At 46.1% G+C, this 19,830-nt stretch overlaps 1 protein-coding gene across 1 annotated transcript in view; it reads left to right on the top strand.

Moving 5' to 3' along the window:
- LOC138301475 (complement C4-like) overlaps window positions 1-19,830 on the top strand; it is a 685,953-nt gene that overhangs the window by 188,177 nt on the left and 477,946 nt on the right. The window contains exons 14-15 of the mRNA XM_069241987.1: window positions 10,931-11,113; window positions 14,112-14,258. Coding sequence (XP_069098088.1) covers window positions 10,931-11,113; window positions 14,112-14,258 — 330 coding nt within the window. The remainder of the gene's footprint in view (window positions 1-10,930; window positions 11,114-14,111; window positions 14,259-19,830) is intronic.

Here is a 19,830-nt window from a genome sequence, read left to right as displayed (position 1 = left end):
TGACCTGCACCTCCCCTGGGAGGTGTCCAGAGCTCCTCCAGTGTGCTCCAGACCTCTGCCATCTTGGAAACAGAGGTGCTGCTGGCACACTGGACTGCTCTGAGTGGCCAGTGCCACCAGGTGACGTCAGAGACTCCTGCTGATAGGCTCCTTCAGGTGTTAGTAGCCTATCCTCTCTCCTAGGTAGCCAAACCCTCTTTTCTGGCTATTTAGGGTCTCTGTCTCTGGGGAAACTTCAGATAACGAATGCATGAGCTCAGCCGAGTTCCTCTGCATCTCCCTCTTCACCTTCTGATAAGGAATCGACTGCTGACCGCGCTGGAAGCCTGCAAACCTGCAACATAGTAGCAAAGACGACTACTGCAACTCTGTAACGCTGATCCTGCCGCCTTCTCGACTGTTTTCCTGCTTGTTCATGCTGTGGGGGTAGCCTGCCTCCTCTCTGCACCAGAAGCTCCAAAGAAATCTCCCGTGGGTCGACGGAATCTTCCCCCTGCAACCGCAGGCACCAAAAAGCTGCATCACCGGTCCCTTGGGTCTCCTCTCAGCACGACGAGCGAGGTCCCTCGAATCCAGCGACTCTGTCCAAGTGACCGCCACAGTCCAGTGACTCTTCAGCCCAAGTTTGGTGGAGGTAAGTCCTTGCCTCACCTCGCTGGGCTGCATTGCTGGGAACCGCAACTTTGCAGCTACTCCGGCCCCTGTGCACTTCCGGCGGAAATCCTTTGTGCACAGCCAAGCCTGGGTCCACGGCACTCTAACCTGCATTGCACGACTTTCTAAGTTGGTCTCCGGCGACGTGGGACTCCTTTGTGCAACTTCGGCAAGCACCATTTCACGCATCCTTGTAGTGCCTGTTTCTGGCACTTCTCCGGGTGCTACCTGCTTCAGTGAGGGTTCTTTGTCTTACTCGACGTCCCCTCTCTCTTCAGGTCTAATTTGCGACCTCCTGGTCCCTCCTGGGCCCCAGCAGCGTCCAAAAACGCCAAACGCACGATTTGCACCTAGCAAGGCTTGTTGGCGTTCTTTCGGCGGGAAAACACTTCTGCACGACTCTCCAAGGCGAGAGGGATCCGTCCACCAAAGGGAAAGTCTCTAGCCCTTTTCGTTTCTGCAGAAACCTCAGCTTCTTCTGTCCAGTCAAAGCTTCTTTGCACCCGCAGCTGGCATTTCCTGGGCATCTGCCCATCTCCGACTTGCTTGTGACTTTTGGACTTGGTCCCCTTGTTCCACAGGTACCCTAGATTGGAAATCCACAGTTGTTGCATTGCTGGTTTGTGTCTTTCCTGCATTATTCCTCTAACACGACTATTTTGTCCTTAGGGGAACTTTAGTGCACTTTGCACTCACTTTTCAGGGTCTTGGGGAGGGTTATTTTTCTAACTCTCACTATTTTCTAATAGTCCCAGCGACCCTCTACAAGGTCACATAGGTTTGGGGTCCATTTGTGGTTCGCATTCCACTTTTGGAGTATATGGTTTGTGTTGCCCCTATCCCTATGTTTCCCCATTGCATCCTATTGTAACTATACATTGTTTGCACTGTTTTCTAAGACTATACTGCATATTTTTGCTATTGTGTATATATATCTTGTGTATATTTCCTATCCTCTCACTGAGGGTACACTCTAAGATACTTTGGCATATTGTCATAAAAATAAAGTACCTTTATTTTTAGTATAACTGTGTATTGTGTTTTCTTATGATATTGTGCATATGACACTAAGTGTTACTGTAGTAGCTTCACACGTCTCCTAGTTCAGCCTAAGCTGCTCTGCTAAGCTACCGTTATCTATCAGCCTAAGCTGCTAGACACCCTATACACTAATAAGGGATAACTGGGCCTGGTGCAAGGTGCAAGTACCCCTTGGTACTCACTACAAGCCAGTCCTACATTGGTTGTGCAGTGGTGGGATAAGTGCTTGAGACTACTTACCACTCTTGTCATTGTACTTTTCATAAGAGAAAAATATACAAAACAAGGTCAGTGTATATACACATAGCCAAAAAGTTTTGCATTTCCTCTTTTCACTCTTTTCTAAGTGCTGAAAAGTACTCCTAAACTTTCAAAAAGTTCTTAAAAGTTTAAAAAGTTTTTTTTCTGTCTTTCCAAAAAGTTCTGAAAACTTTTGTCTTTTTTTCTATCACTTTAACTCTCTCTAAAAAATGTCTGGCACAGGCCAAAGTGTTGATCTGTCCAAACTTGCATATGACAACCTTAGCTGGAAAAGAGCAAGGAGTCTCTGTATAGAGAGAGGTTTGAGTGTAGGGAAGAATCCTTCCTTGGAACTGTTACTTAACATGCTTAGAGAACAGGATAAGGCCATAGGTGCCCCATCTGTTGAAAAAGTACCTAATAGTTCCCAATCTGATTCAGGGACTCCCCCAGGAAAAGATTCAGGAAAGAAACTTCCTAGCCTGCCCATTACTAGACAATCTAGCATAGATGGTAATGATGATGAGCCACACCAAATAAATAGTGTTGTCTCACATCATAGCAAAAGCATTTATTCTCACCATACTGGTAGTAATGTTTCTGTAAACCAAGCTGTTAGGGTGCCTTCTGTAAGGGACAGGTCTCCTTCTGTTCATTCCCATCATAGCTCTGTTTCTAGAAATGTCCCTCCCACCAACCCTGATGACAGAATGTTAGAGAGGGAACTCAATAAGTTGAGGGTGGAACAAACCAAACTGAAGCTTAAAAAGCAACAGCTGGATTTGGATAGACAGTCTTTTGAATTAGAGAAGGAAAGACAGAAGTTGGGTTTAGATACCCATGGTGGCAGCAGCAGTATTCCCCATAGTCATCCTGCAAAAGAGCATGATTCCAGGAATCTGCACAAGATTGTTCCCCCTTATAAGGAGGGGGATGACATTAACAAGTGGTTTGCTGCACTTGAGAGGGCCTGTGTTGTACAGGATGTCCCTCAAAGGCAGTGGGCTGCTATCCTATGGCTATCATTTAGTGGAAAAGGTAGGGATAGGCTCCTTACTGTGAAAGAAAATGATGCCAATAATTTTACAGTTCTTAAGAATGCACTCCTGGATGGTTATGGCTTAACCACTGAACAGTACAGGATAAAGTTCAGAGAGACCAAAAAGGAGTCTTCACAAGACTGGGTTGATTTCATTGACCATTCAGTGAAGGCCTTGGAGGGGTGGTTACATGGCAGTAAAGTTACTGATTATGAAAGCCTGTATAACACAATCCTGAGAGAGCATATACTTAATAATTGTGTGTCTGATTTGTTGCACCAGTACCTGGTAGACTCTGATCTGACCTCTCCCCAAGAATTGGGAAAGAAGGCAGACAAATGGGTCAGAACAAGGGTGAACAGAAAAGTTCATACAGGGGGTGACAAAGATGGCAATAAGAAGAAAGATGGTGAAAAATCTCAAGATAAGCATGGGGATAAGGGTAAAACCAAAGATCCCACTTCAAATCTTAAACACTCTTCAGAGGGTGGGGATAAAACAAATTCTTCCTCTTCTTCCCAACCTGCACACATTAAAAAGCCTTGGTGCTTTGTGTGTAAAAATAGAGGCCATAGGCCAGGGGATAAGTCCTGTCCAGGTAAACCCCCTGAGCCTACCACCACTAATACATCAAGCTCTAGTGCCCCTAGCAGTAGTGGTACTAGTGGTGGGACTGCTGGCAACAGTCAAGCAAAGGGTGTAGTTGGGTTCACTTATGGGTCCATAGTAGAAACTGGGGTAGTCAGTCCCAAGACAGTTTCTGTCACACCTAGTGGCACTGGCCTTGCCACACTGGCTGCTTGTCCCCTTACAATGGATAAGTACAGGCAGACAGTTTCAATAAATGGTGTTGAGGCCTTGGCCTACAGGGACACAGGTGCCAGTTTCACTTTGGTGACTGAAAACCTAGTGCACCCTGATCAACACATCATTGGACAACAGTATAAGATTATTGATGTCCATAACTCCACTAAGTTTCTTCCCTTAGCTATAATTCAGTTTAGTTGGGGTGGAGTTACTGGCCCTAAGCAGGTGGTGGTATCACCTAGCTTACCTGTAGACTGTCTCTTAGGTAATGACCTAGAGGCCTCAGGTTGGGCTGATGTAGAGTTTTATGCCCATGCAGCCATGCTGGGCATCCCTGAGGAATTGTTCCCTCTCATTTCTACTGAAATGAAAAAGCAAAGGAGAGAAGGCCTGAAAACTCAGGAACCCTCTCCATCAACAGGTAAAAAGGGTATCACAGTATCCCCTAACCACCCTACCATTCAGGATACCATTCCTGTGGTGGGAGAAACCTCTCCTGGGGTGGCACCTGTTCCAAGGGAATCATCAGTTGGCAAAACTGTACTCCCTGAGGTGGAAGTACCTCTCTGTGGGATAACTAACATTGGTGAGAAAAAGAGCACCATTTTAGTTAACATGGAGCATCCCTCCAACCCTCCCAGAGAAACTTTAGTGCAGAAACTCTGCACTACCTCACAACACTTAGGACAGCATCCCTGCCCTAGTGTGGAGCTGATAGGACAGCATCCCTGCCCTGCTCCAACCCAAGAGAAACAGCATCCCTGTTCTCTCTTCCAGCCATATGGACAAAGTTTTTGCCCAGCTATGGCTTTTCTGAGACAGCATCCCTGTCTGGCATTCCCATCACTACAAATAGGTTCAGTGGACAATTCCCACTGCTCTAAACTAAAACTTACTGATAGAAACTCTGAAAATACATCTTCACATTGTTGCTTAGCTAAAAAACTTCAAACAGGGTGGTTTACATCCCCACAGGGAAGTAACCATATAGTGGATGATAAAGGGAGTAACCAGTCTATTGCAGAGCTACTCTCTACTTATCACCACTTAGACAATAAAGTCTCAACTGGCCAAGGTTAGCCTTATTGTCCTTCGTTTGGGGGGGGGTTGTGTGAGAAAGTAGCCTCTTTCTAGCTTTGTTACCCCCACTTTTGGCCTGTTTGTGAGTGTATGTCAGGATGTTTGTCACTGTTTTCACTGTCTCACTGGGATCCTGATGGCTAGGCCCCAGTGCTCATAGTGAAAACACTATGTTTTCAGTATGTTTGTTATGTGTCACTGGGACCCTGCTAGTCAGGACCCCAGTGCTCATAAGGTTGTGGCCTATATGTATGTGTCACTGGGACCCTGTCACACAGGGCTCCAGTGCTCATAGGTGTGCATGTATATGTTCCCTGTGTGGTGCCTAACTGTCTCACTGAGGCTCTGCTAACCAGAACCTCAGTGGTTATGCTCTCTCATTACTTTTAAATTGTCACTAACAGGCTAGTGACCAATTTTACCAATTTACATTGGCTTACTGGAACACCCTTATAATTCCCTAGTATATGGTACTGAGGTACCCAGGGTATTGGGGTTCCAGGAGATCCCTATGGGCTGCAGCATTTCTTTTGCCACCCATAGGGAGCTCTGACAATTCTTACACAGGCCTGCCACTGCAGCCTGAGTGAAATAACGTCCACGTTATTTCACAGCCATTTTACACTGCACTTAAGTAACTTATAAGTCACCTATATGTCTAACCTTTACCTGGTAAAGGTTAGGTGCAAAGTTACTTAGTGTGAGGGCACCCTGGCACTAGCCAAGGTGCCCCCACATTGTTCAGAGCCAATTCCCTGAACTTTGTGAGTGCGGGGACACCATTACACGCGTGCACTACATATAGGTCACTACCTATATGTAGCTTCACAATGGTAACTCCGAATATGGCCATGTAACATGTCTATGATCATGGAATTGCCCCCTCTATGCCATCCTGGCATAGTTGGCACAATCCCATGATCCCAGTGGTCTGTAGCACAGACCCTGGTACTGCCAAACTTCCCTTCCTGGGGTTTCACTGCAGCTGCTGCTGCTGCCAACCCCTCAGACAGGCATCTGCCCTCCTGGGGTCCAGCCAGGCCTGGCCCAGGATGGCAGAACAAAGAACTTCCTCTGAGAGAGGGTGTGACACCCTCTCCCTTTGGAAAATGGTGTGAAGGCAGGGGAGGAGTAGCCTCCCCCAGCCTCTGGAAATGCTTTGTTGGGCACAGAGGTGCCCAATTCTGCATAAGCCAGTCTACACCGGTTCAGGGGACCCCTTAGCCCTGCTCTGGCGCGAAACTGGACAAAGGAAAAGGGAGTGACCACTCCCCTGACCTGCACCTCCCCTGGGAGGTGTCCAGAGCTCCTCCAGTGTGCTCCAGACCTCTGCCATCTTGGAAACAGAGGTGCTGCTGGCACACTGGACTGCTCTGAGTGGCCAGTGCCACCAGGTGACGTCAGAGACTCCTGCTGATAGGCTCCTTCAGGTGTTAGTAGCCTATCCTCTCTCCTAGGTAGCCAAACCCTCTTTTCTGGCTATTTAGGGTCTCTGTCTCTGGGGAAACTTCAGATAACGAATGCATGAGCTCAGCCGAGTTCCTCTGCATCTCCCTCTTCACCTTCTGATAAGGAATCGACTGCTGACCGCGCTGGAAGCCTGCAAACCTGCAACATAGTAGCAAAGATGACTACTGCAACTCTGTAACGCTGATCCTGCCGCCTTCTCGACTGTTTTCCTGCTTGTGCATGCTGTGGGGGTAGCCTGCCTCCTCCCTGCACCAGAAGCTCCGAAGAAATCTCCCGTGGGTCGACGGAATCTTCCCCCTGCAACCGCAGGCACCAAAAAGCTGCATCACCGGTCCCTTGGGTCTCCTCTAAGCACGACGAGCGAGGTCCCTCGAATCCAGCGACTCTGTCCAAGTGACCGCCACAGTCCAGTGACTCTTCAGCCCAAGTTTGGTGGAGGTAAGTCCTTGCCTCACCTCGCTGGGCTGCATTGCTGGGAACCGCGACTTTGCAGCTACTCCGGCCCCTGTGCACTTCCGGCGGAAATCCTTTGTGCACAGCCAAGCCTGGGTCCACGGCACTCTAACCTGCATTGCACGACTTTCTAAGTTGGTCTCCGGCGACGTGGGACTCCTTTGTGCAACTTCGGTGAGCACCGTTTCACGCATCCTCGTAGTGCCTGTTTCTGGCACTTCCTTGGGTGCTACCTGCTTCAGTGAGGGCTCTTTGTCTTGCTCGACGTCCCCTCTCTCTTCAGGTCTAATTTGCGACCTCCTGGTCCCTCCTGGGCCCCAGCAGCGGTCAAAAACGCCAAACGCACAATTTGCGCCTAGCAAGGCTTGTTGGCGTCCTTTTGGCGGGAAAACACTTCTGCACGACTCTCCAAGGCGAGAGGGATCTGTCCACCAAAGGGGAAGTCTCTAGCCCTTTGTGTTCTTGCAGAAACCTCAGCTTCTTCTGTCCAGTCGAAGCTTCTTTGCACCCGCAGCTGGCATTTCCTGGGCATCTGCCCATCTCCGACTTGCTTGTGACTTTTGGACTTGGTCCCCTTGTTCCACAGGTACCCTAGATTGGAAATCCACAGTTGTTGCATTGCTGGTTTGTGTCTTTCCTGCATTATTCCTCTAACACGACTATTTTGTCCTTAGGGGAACTTTAGTGCACTTTGCACTCACTTTTCAGGGTCTTGGGGAGGGTTATTTTTCTAACTCTCACTATTTTCTAATAGTCCCAGCGACCCTCTATAAGGTCACATAGGTTTGGGGTCCATTCATGGTTCACATTCCACTTTTGGAGTATATGGTTTTTGTTGCCCCTATCCCTATGTTTCCCCATTGCATCCTATTGTAACTATACATTGTTTGCACTGTTTTCTAAGACTATACTGCATATTTTTGCTATTGTGTATATATATCTTGTGTATATTTCCTATCCTCTCACTGAGGGTACACTCTAAGATACTTTGGCATATTGTCATAAAAATAAAGTACCTTTATTTTTAGTATAACTGTGTATTGTGTTTTCTTATGATATTGTGCATATGACACTAAGTGGTACTGTAGTAGCTTCACACGTCTCCTAGTTCAGCCTAAGCTGCTCTGCTAAGCTACCATTATCTATCAGCCTAAGCTGCTAGACACCCTATACACTAATAAGGGATAACTGGGCCTGGTGCAAGGTGCAAGTACCCCTTGGTACTCACTACAAGCCAGTCCAGCCTCCTACAAATACAAGCTTGATAAAGCCTCGAAATCAATTGTGACCCTTCATTGGTGGTAATCACTAGTGTCAACTGGGGGGAGTCCTCCAGTTCTATTGGATACAATGGTAACTGGTCATGCAGTGTATTGTGCAAATGACAGAGAATGAAGTGGTCATATGTGTAGCGGCCCCTGTATTGGCAATGCCAGTGTGTGTGACAATATGTCCATTTGGGAAGAGGTCCCCCCTTGTGTGCATATTGAGATTCTGTAAAGTACGTTGTACTAGTTTTTCCTGGGTCAGGGGTTGCCAAGGATTATGAGATAGTGGTATAGCCAGAGAGTAAAGTAACCCACCTCTTATGCATCGGCGAAGTTTCTCCCATGCCCAGCTGACAGTAGAAAGTATTTGCATATCTGAGGGATCTCTCGGTATGGCCAGTGGTAGAATAGAGAGGAGAGGAGTCTGCGCAGCCTGGTCCCCCTCTGGTTTCGAGCACAGTAATGAAACCAGTGGTACGAGAAGTTACATTGTGCCCTCAAAATATACAGCTGCAGATCTGGTACGCCAAATAACATTTTTAATGTTATATATTTACAATTCTTTAAATATTTTTAAAATATTTTTAAAGTACATATGTGTATATATTTTTATATAATTAGTTCACATTATTAATTAGAAATATTTTTTATTAATGACATTTGGTATATTTTTTCTTCATTAATGCTTGATTGTTTCAGATTTAAGGAATATCTTTAATGTAATCTGTTTTTTAAAACTTGTTTAATGTTTTTTAAATCATTTTTTTTTAACAAAACATGTATGCATATGCTTATATATTTGATTTAAATTACTAAATACAATTATTGTTTTTAATTACATTTGTATTTCAAATAAATTACATATATTGTTGTATACATGAATATTTTGATATACTGATTTTATTTTTGTGTGTATTCTGTTCCACAATATTTTGTCTCAATAGTTTGGTAGTTTACATGTGATATTTTTGTAGACAGTAATTTTTTGACATGATGTTCTGGTGCCACAATCTTGCCATCTACAACCTCACAAACACATAACAGAAGGCACATGATGAATTTTCTAGCAGATTTCTTCCTCTCCTTCTTCATTGATACAGAATTTAGGCGCTCAGTATAAGTGGCCTCTTAATTTCAGTTTGGCTGTAAACAAGTTACAGTCCAGATCAGAAATAGTCCCACCCTCTTAATTTCGATTTGGGATGCAAACAGACGTTACAGTCCAAATCAGATATATTCCCACAATAGTTAATAATGCACATGTTAATACTAGGTACAATAACCACTAGGTCAAAACTGATGGAACATCTCCCTGGAAAAGGTGTATTTTGGATTTCCATGTGGAAATCAGTGCTGTAATATAAATGTCCTGCTTGTTGTTTGCCGGATGTTCATTATTGCCTGTAATACGTACTGGTTTTAGCAATACCTGGTATGCTGTTATGCATCTTCTTACCAGCTGACTAACTAATGAGGGTCTTAGAGCAGAAACATTGTGAACACGGACTTTTAAAACAAGTCAATATCAAATCATCCCTGGCACACGGAAATGCATCCACCCCCATCCTTAGGAAAAAGATACAGCCATAGCATACTGTGAAAAGGGACATCACTCTTAACCACAGGATTTCTATAGCATCCCTATTGGTCAGATGCACATAAACTTAGCATAAGAAGCACAACTACCATTCATCAATGGTGTCCAATAGCCTGACCACCTACGTCAAGGCTTTTATAAACTGAAAAAAATTAAAATAACCCTGTCCATTAAAGAAACTTTGGAGCCCTGTAATGTACCATCACTTTGGTGTCTCATCCCACCTACAACTACAGGTAGTAGACACATTTCTCTATCTCCTAAACCTGCAGGCGGTTATCACCTATTGTCTATATCTGAGTAGAATGTCACCGCAGATTAATAGATATATACCGGAATGGCATCCAAATTTTACTTCTCACTACATGACTTACCTACGGTGTAGACTAGCAGTAGACCTCTAAGCTGAACTTTGATAAAACGCACCACTCACTGAGACTATTTCAAGATTTCAAGTTCAGCATATTTAGAAAATGTTTTATTCTACTTTATTTTCGGCAAATGGGTTTCTGCTAGCAATTTCTCGGAGGCAGAAACATTGCACAAAGCCACTGGGAAGACCAGTCCTGGAACTCAGACGCTTTAATATAGTTTTGAGGAAGATGTAAAGTTAGGTTCAAAGCAAGAGATTCCATTGTGGCATCTGAAAGCCTCTAATGCCACCATCACTGTTTACAAAAAAGTCAAAGGCAGCCGCCAGTGCCCAGTTAGAGGATGCACAGCTCCTACTGCTTACAATAGGCAAAAAGAGTGCATGTCTCTTAAGGACACAAAACTTTCTTTCTAATGGTTAGAACACATAAGCTTTTGTTGGTACATCAAACATGTTGGCGGTCTGGAAGCATGGGAGTAAAAATAGATGAGTTTGTCAAATTAAGGGACAATCTTGAAGAGTTATCAGACATGTTCTAAAACTGTTTTCCAAACTGATTAAGGCCTGCATATCTGTTATCGCATATTTCACCTCATGTATTTTCAGATCATAGCATTCATCATATTTTCCAAGATGCTCTTTAATTTTCTTTTCCTTTGTTTGCTTCTCTGCCAGCTTATTTTCTAATTACTGTCTTGTTTACTTCTCCCGCCTCCTAACGATTCATACACTAGCTCTCATTTCTCTTTTCTTCCCATGTTGTTAGCTCTCCCCTTAACCCATTCTTTCTCTTTTCTTTTATTCTTATTCTTCCACTCAATTTCTAATATGTCTTCCTCTGTACAGTCTACTCTTACACTCCTGCTTGTTCCTGTTGACTTCATTGTTCTATTTCCACCCATTACAGGCTTTGAACAAAGGCCAGATACTCTTCTTGAGGAGAGTAGCCAATGCAGGTCTCCCCAGCATCCAATTTACAGTCACTCGGGACATGATACCATCTTTCAGGCTGGTCGCCTACTACTACCTCCGGGATGAGATTGTAGCAAACTCGGTGTGGGTGGATGTGGAGGATTCCTGTGAAGGAAAGGTAAAAAAAAATAGAAACGTGAAACGATTGGGGACGTCACACCTTTGCAAGTTGATTGATTTGTCTCTTTCTGCAGAGGAGAAGAAAATACTTCCATTCATTCACTTATTTGTAAAAAACAAAATGTTAGAGCAATCTGTCATCGTTGTTGTGAAGCTGTGAAGGACCCAGATTGACATTGCTATGAAAAGAGAATCATTCTTACCTTGCATTTGTTTCTTTAACAGATAAGAGAACTATTAACAATTGCAGGCCTCCCTCTAGTCTTCAAGACTTGGAAGAATATAAATAACTTCCATACAACTTGGTAACGGGATAATGGGAGAGTTATGCACATGGTATTAGTCCTGTGGAGAACTGAAAACGTTCAGTGTGTTAACGTCCATTTGAACTAAAGACTCATGGACCTATTTGCCCCAAGAATTTAGAATTCCTGGGTCCTTTTCGCAAAGGAGAATTTACACGTGCAGATTTATTTACATATACACTTGCTATTCGACTAAGGTTCAAATCTACACATTTTCGCTATTCACTATTTCCTAGTGTAGATTTGAACATCAGTGTAGACATACATGTCTCCACCCCCTGAAATGAGGGGTTGGAAATATCTAAAACTGAATGTACAAATGTAAAGTAATTATTAGTTGCTTTTATATATATTGCTCTATTTGCACCATCTATAGTTCTCTCTTGTACCTATAACTCGTATATCAGCAAGAGGCAGTATATATGAAAATACCTCAAAATATGTGCACTGTTTTCTGAAGGATTATGTGAAAAATCTTCCATCCTTTGTGCAGGATACAGGGGATTTCCTAAAACAGATCTTTGATAATCCATGGGATGGGGAATTCCTGCTAATGACTCTGGATGTTCTGCATTATATACTAATATATAACATCTTGATGGATTGAATGCAGTTCAGCATTTGTTGAGTGCCAGATCATTGACTCTATTTAAATATACAGAAATGCTCTTGTCTATAATCAATTGTTGCCTAAATAATGCTTTTTTCATATTTGACAAAGAAGTTTTCAGGCAAATTTGGGGAACTATGATGGGCACCTGCTTCACCCTCAGCAATATGTAGGAAGATCAAGTGCTGTAACCAGAATATGACCGGGAATGTCAGGAACATGTTGTTTTCTGACTGAGGTACACAGACTACCTCTTTATCATTTGGAAAGGGTGGTCTGAAAGAGCTGTCGAATATGTGCACAAGATTAATGGCAGTAATTATTTAAACATGCATTCTACTAGTAATGCTGATTTTTTGGATCTTACTGTTTATATAAAAAATGTAAAGATCGAAATTAAATTGTTCTAGACCTCAACTTTGGGGCCTACCAAATTATATACAGGTAGCTTCCATCCAAGGAACCATAAAGATAGCAGCCCCTCTGAGGGAAGCCTACGTCTGCATAGAAATTGCAGTAAGGTGGAAGTCTTAGAAGTGGCGTAGTTGAAGATGACCAAGAGATTCAAAGAGAGAAGGCACCATCAAGAAATCATAAAAAGAGGCATCATTAAAGCCAGTCAATAGCACATGGGAAAAACCTATTTTAAACAGAAACTGTGACAAAAACACATTCAGAACTAATCAGGTGAGACTGATCACAACATTCAGTAAAGAGGCATGGGTGATCAGATAAGATAATGCAGCTTCAATGCTTCCTCATTTGAGTGCTTCAGTGCTACTCAAATGGTGTCTGGCTCTTAATAGCTCACCAGATTGTATACTACATTTCAGACCTTTGCAGTGATTGCTAGTAGCGTAGAGGACACTGTTTTCTGCTGTAAGTTTCCCAAAGTGAGCTCTCCGGAAAATGTTGCTCCAAACTGTGATCCTAATGTGCAGGAAGTAAATGTCTTTCCTGCTCATGTTGCTGATGCATATCTTTAAATGTGGTTGAGGTTGTCCACAAATTGTATAGCTTTTCCTAGATTTATTTTCCATATACAGAAAACATCATCAGTAAACCTGTTCCAGATTAGTGGTACAGGTTTATAAATATAGTGGTACAGGTACTCATGGTTTCTGCCCAGGGCACCGGCTCGTCCCACAAGACCACAAATTAATTCACAGCAGGTGCCCATACCAATACTCTGTGTCTGTCTATCCAGGTTAGTTTACTGATAACAGAATAACATTGTCACCAGATAAACCATGTGTAAATTGACCATGATCAGGTGGTCAAATTTACAGATGTTTTGTGACCGTATGCGTTGTAGTAACTTTAAAAGTGTAGTGTGGGAACAGCAATTGTCTAACCTTTTTGTGGGTGGGTATCTATCCCTCCCTAACCCACCATAAATCCCTCTTGCTCTGTAGTAAGGATTCTCTATTTTCTGTCCACACCCCTTGGAACTACCCACATTTATTGCTAAGTGGTAAACATAGATGTGTGGAGATAGCCCCATAGAAATGACAGGAGAGGTGGTGAATTCCACCTGTAAGTTTCTGGATTGCATTTTGTAGTAAGTAATACTAATGCAGCACTACTTTACATAATACAACATGTAGTTTGTGAATTGGGCCTTATATAATTTTTTCACGTCCTTCCTTTTCAGAAACTCAAGCTTTTAATACTATTCTTCTTTTGCATATAATCTGTTTTCACATAAATTCCCTATTATTCTGTATCTACCAAGTATTGTGGTTAGGCCCTATATGGGGAGAAAAACAGATGAAATATCTGCTGATGCGTTTACCTTACTTCACTGTGTGCCTCTTTCAGATCAATAATCTTACTGCTTCTAAGAACCAAATTCCAACTCCTGTTCTTAGTTTACCCAATACCACAATTTTATTTTTACTTTGCCTTTTTCGCTTGCTGAATGCCTGGAGTGCTCAACATTAAACCTGCTGTAGTCATTCACTTAACCCAAAATGCTCTGTTGCTCCAGCTTGTAGCACTAACAACCCTTACAAATAACATTAAGAATTGAGGTGCATTGTAAGTAAATTATCTAAATATTTATTTTTTATATCCTTTAGCTGCATGTTACAAGCAAGGATAACTTGATGCCGGGTAGTCCACTGGAATTGAGAATCGAGACAGATGAAGAAGCACAAGTCACTCTTGCTGCTGTTGACACTGCTGTTTACATTGTGAACAAGAAGAACAAGCTGACCCAGAAGAAGGTAGGACAGTCTGATACTAACCTGGGTGCATCTTGTAAAACTTACCACTATTACAGTGCTTGTGCTACATCACCAGCACTTCCCTGGCTTGTGCTATGAACACGAACTCCAATACCAAAGCCACCATCATCAATGCCTCTACTACTCTTATTGTACCCATGTGTACAACTGTGTTGGGTATTAAAGCATCATAATCAATACTGCTCCATTTTCTACACTAATCATGGAGAACACCATAATTTTCTTAACTCCATATCAAACCATCAGCAATAACTTTGCTATTTCTACTGTGATCACATAGTGCACCATCCATTCCTGAATTGCTACCTACCACCATTTACAGTAACTTTACTCTTTCAACTGTGACCACTGCATACACACCACTTTCTTTCCTCCTTTGATAACAACTAGCCATGTTATCAACAGTATCGCTACTATGCACATTGAGATTGCTTCTTGTATCTATTTTTCCTGAACAAGCACATTAATGCCAGTTTCTACTGTGATCATTCTGACAAACACCACTTTCTGATCAACAATACCTTTGTATACCTTCATTACACACACACCACTTACAATGCCCTATTATTTTAAAAAAACAGACTAAACCACTGTAAACATCTTTGTGTCTGCATATACCACTTTCATACCTACACGTCAGCCCTTACTTCTAGCACCACAACTCCTATCCTACTAGTTATTCCACCACTGGAAACTATTATTGTGTAAGCAACACCACACCTATTACTACTAGTTCAATGTTTGGCATATATACAACTAGATGCATACTCTCTCCACTGCCAAATGATAAGGTTGCCAGCTCACCCCTGCCCCTTCATTCTACTTTTAATATTGCAATCTCTTTCATTACCACCACTCATACCACCACCATTACTAATACTGCTGCTTTCAAGGACAGTCCCTCTACCACTCTTCTGCTAACACCCCTAATGCTCCTGCCTTCTCCCTCACTATTACCTCTCTCCACACTTCACCACTGCTTACTTACTTACCTACCAAACTGGATGCCATGATCACCTCTGCAGCTGCATCTTTTCTCTCTTCCACTACTACTTTCGGTACCCGTCTCACTGCACCTGCTACCAGAGTTTGATCATCATGGCAACAAAATTGTTGTTCCTTTGTTGCTATCCCAGACCTGTATAAAAGCATTCTAGACCTAGGCCCTCATTACCACCCTGACGGTCAGTGATCAAGCAGCGGTAATATCGCCAACAGGCTGGCATTAAAAAAAATGGGATCACGACCACAGCGGAAACCGCCAACATAGACAGCCACTTTAAAACTCTGACCAGCAACAAACACCGCAGTGGTAACTGCCAACAAACAGGCAGAAGACAATGTACCGCCCACCGTATTACAAGGCACCAATCCGCCAGCTTTTCTGGGGCGGTACCAACGACATCAAAAGCACAGCGGAAACAGTATACTGAAGGGGAACCACTCACCTTTGGCCAGTCAATGAAGAACCAGGATGCCATGGAGCCCGAACTGCAGGTCCTGCCCATGCTGATTTACCTTCTCATCTACCAGGAACACCAAAGACGGTGGCGACGACAACAGTAAGTACTCCACCTAGCACACAGGGGCGGGGGGAGGAAAAAGAGAGTGACACACACATGCAACATGCAACACCCCCACCCTCACCCACAACACCATACACACTAACAGATCCAACGACATTGCTGATATTTTGAAAATGCATATAAAGTTAACGATTGTAAATACCAGTTTATAGAAATATTTATAATATGTACAGAGGGCCATACACTGTCTATTGCAAATGTCCGTGGACCAGTGGCCCAAAAAATCATGGGCGAAGCCCACACTTGACTCGTTCCTCAAAACAGAGAGAGCACTGCAGGGGCATCAGGTCGAAAAAACACAGGCACCTCGGGGGGGGGGGGCAACTCAGCCGGAAGATGGTACTACGCCACTGCTCCTGGAGGGGGCAACATACCCACAGCGATGTCCTGGGGAGTGCAAAGCCACAGTCTCTCATGTCTCTTAAGTGGGTGGTTTGCCCACTGCTTGGTCCTGAGGAGTGCAAAGCCACAGTCTCTCAAGTGAGTGGTTGGCCCACTGCTTGGTCCTGGGGAGTGCAAAGCCACAGTCTCTCAATTCTCTCAAGTGGGTGGTTTGCCCACAGCTTGGTCCTGGGGAGTGCAAAGCCACAGTCTCTCAAGTCTCTCAAGTGGGTGGTTTGTCCACTGCTTGCTCCTGGGGAGTGCAAATCCACAGTCTCCCAGGTGGGTGACATGTTCCACTGGTTCTGGAGGGGGCCTTGTGCCCAGTCTGCTTCATCCTGCCAAGGAGAGTGATAGTGGATGCATCTCTCCACTGGTTCTGGAGGGAGCCTTGTGCCCAGTGTGCTTCATCCTGCCAAGGATTGGGTGAGTGGATGCATATCCCCACTGGTTCTTGCGGGGGCCTTGTGCCCAGTCTGCTTCATCTTGCAAAGGAAAGTGATAGTGGATGCATCTCTCCACTGGTCCTGGAGGGGGCCTTGTGCCCAGTGTGCTTCATCCTGCCAAGGATTGGGTGAGCGGATGCATATCTCCACTGGTTCTTGAAGGGGCCTTGTGCCCAGTCTGCTTCATCCTGCCAAGGAAAGTGATAGTGGATGCATCTCTCCACTGGTTCTGGAGGGGGCATTGTGCCAGTCTGCTTCATCCTGCCAAGGAAAGTGATAGTGGATGCATCTCTCCACTGGTTCTGGAGGGGGCATTGTCCCCAGTGTGCTTCATCCTGCCAAGGATTGGGTGAGTGGATGCATATCTCCACTGGTTCTGGAGGGGCCTGGTGTCCAGTCTGCTTCATCGTGCCAAGGAAAGTGATAGTGGATGCACCTCTCCACTGGTTTTGGAGGGGGCATTGTGCCCAGTCTGCTTCATCCTGCCAAGGAAAGTGATAGTGGATGCATCTCTCCACTGCTTCTGGAGGGGGCTGTGTGCCCAGTGATGCTGCACCTGGGGTGTGGCAGTTCACATTCCCTCACCTGGGTGTCTTAGGCACGAGATGTGCAAGGAACAGGTAGCATGATACTCCATGGATGCAGAGCCAGACTCCATCCTGCGGTGATGTAGGCTGCAAACTACTGGTAGTGCCAGTGCTGGTGGGGGTGCCGCAAGTGGTGGGTGCAGGGTCCAGGACGTCTCCTGCAGCCTCGGATGGCTGCCCTCTGGGGATGCTGCTGATGTCCGATGTAGTGGCAACAGCTAGGCATGTGGCAGTGCATATGGCGGTGCAGGTAGCGGTGCCTGCGGCGGTGTCTGCGGTGGTGTCTGCGGCGGTGTCTGCGGCGGAGATGCTGCCAGTGCTGGCCGTGGTGCAGGTGCTGGTAGTTGTGGAGGGAGACACCAGGCCGCCTCCAGCAACCTCGGATGCCCACTGGGGAAGATGCTGCTGACTGTCGTTGTAGCAGCGGCGGTGCAGGGGGCGGTGCAGGTGGCGGTGCTGGTGGTCGTGCAGATGGCGGTGCAGGTGGCGGGGGTGGTAGTTGCGGCGATGCTTACCGTGGTACACGTTGCTGGCCTGTCAGTACAAATGGTGGTCACCAATCCCTCACCTGGAGGCTCTGAGCCCTGAAGTGCCTTTCCCTTGCTTTTTTTGTTACCTTCCCCACCTTGTTAGACGCTGCTGGGACCTTGGCACTGTCCTCTTGTTGTTTGGATGAGGCCTTGCTGGGTGGGTCGTACATCTTGTCCGTGCTGCATGCTGGCCCCTTCTTACCCTTGGCAGGTGGCGGAGACGAAAGCTCTTTTGCAGTAGTAGGTGGCACACTGCCAGCCCTGACGGGTACCCCCTTCGATCCTCTCGGTCTTGCAGGCACCAAACCGGACGCCAAGTTGGTGGCTGAGGTGCTGGCCTGGGGTCTAGACATCCTGGCCCTAGGGGAAGGTCGGGGGGAGACGTAGGGAAGAGGTCAACGTTAGCCAGGAAAAGCTTTTTATACACACTGGGACGGGAAGATGGAGGGGGTGTGGGAGTGGAGGAAGAGGTAGTGGTTGTAGGAGGTGTACGTCTGCTGAGTTTGGGTTAAGGTGCATGGGCTGGAGGCTGTTGTGAGGTGGATGGCTGTTTTGCTTGCGTTTGTGTACTTTGGGAAGAGGGCTGACAGACACACTGGCAGAGGACACAGGGGACGTGTGCATGGTTGTGGGGGTGGTGACTGCTCGTGAGGGGTGTGTTGTGGTGGGCGTGCTGGTGATGGAGGTAGTGGATAAAAATGTAGTGCATGCAGATGTTAGTGGAGACGAGACTGGGAGGGGGGTGGACGAAGAGGAGGAGTGGGACACTGGAGGTAGTGGATGTTGCTGTGTATGCATGGGCATGGTGCTTGTGTGAGTGCCTGTGAGATGAGGTGTGGTGCTTATGTTTGCCTGAGCCACTTTTGTGTATTAATTTGGGTGAATGCTGGTCTGAAGGTGTGCTTAGGATAGGCTGGGGTTGAGGGGATTGGCACTGGGTAGAGGAAGTTGGAGGGGGAGGCTAGACGCAGGGGCAATGGCTGCCACCAGTGCTGAGGCCAGAGCCTGAAATGCTCTCTGTTGGGCCGCCACGCCAGAGTGAATGCCCTACAGGTATGCATTTGTTTGTTGCAAATGCCTCTCGACACCCTGGATGGCATTCAGAATGGTTGACTGCCCAACAGTGAGGGATCTCAGGAGGTAAATAACCTCCTCACTGAGGGCAACAGGGCTGACTGGGGCAGGGCCTGAGGTGCCTGGGGCAAAGGAGATGCCCACCCTCCTGGGTGAGCGGGCACTAGAAACATGCTGAGGGGCTGCTGGGAGGGCAGTGCTAGTGGGGGGGGGGGGGTGGCGGCTGTACCTGTTGTTGGGGTGGACACAGAGGTGTCTGCCACCGCCAGGGAGATTCCATTGGAGGAGGAATAGCTGTCACTGGTATCCCCTCCTGTCCCCGTCTTTGAGCTCCCATCGCCCTCCGTCCCATTGGTGCCTTCACCCTCAGTGGAATTGCCCTCATTGGCCATGTGGGATGCAGCACCCTCTGTCGCTGGTGCCTCTGCTCCTCCTCCAGATTATGCTAATGCACACAAGGACAGGGTGACGAAACAAAAAGTGGGGGAGAGACAGAGGATACACTTGGTCAGTGCCAGCAACACCACTACCGTTGGCGGACACAACACACAGGGAACAGCCCTATGCACTAGGCCATGCCCAACCAGTCACTAAAGTAGTCACCAGCCCATGGGGTACAATGCCTAATGCTAGCATCTGCACACCTGACACCCACAGGACTCTGCCAAGTAGTAGTTGGCCACTTGGACCATTGGGGTAGGAGTGCTTCAGATCCTGCACACAAGGGACCTACCCTGCCATGATCGCCCTGGCCTAGGGGCACCCACAGCCCACATCCACTACCTAGCTACTGCCTAAAGCACGCAAAGTCAGGAATCAGAATCTGTACTCACCCCCTTGTAGCTGCTGTGATGCCCTCAAGCGCCCATCCAACTCCGGATAGGCCACCGCCAGGATGCGGAACAACAGAGGGTAATGGTGCGACGGGCACCCCTTCCACGTTGGGA

Source organism: Pleurodeles waltl, chromosome 6 (genome assembly GCF_031143425.1).
Source record: "Pleurodeles waltl isolate 20211129_DDA chromosome 6, aPleWal1.hap1.20221129, whole genome shotgun sequence".
In the NCBI taxonomy this organism is placed as follows: Eukaryota; Metazoa; Chordata; class Amphibia; order Caudata; family Salamandridae; genus Pleurodeles; species Pleurodeles waltl.
The sequence above is the reverse complement of the archived record's forward strand: the minus strand, read 5'-3'. Positions and strand labels throughout refer to the sequence as shown.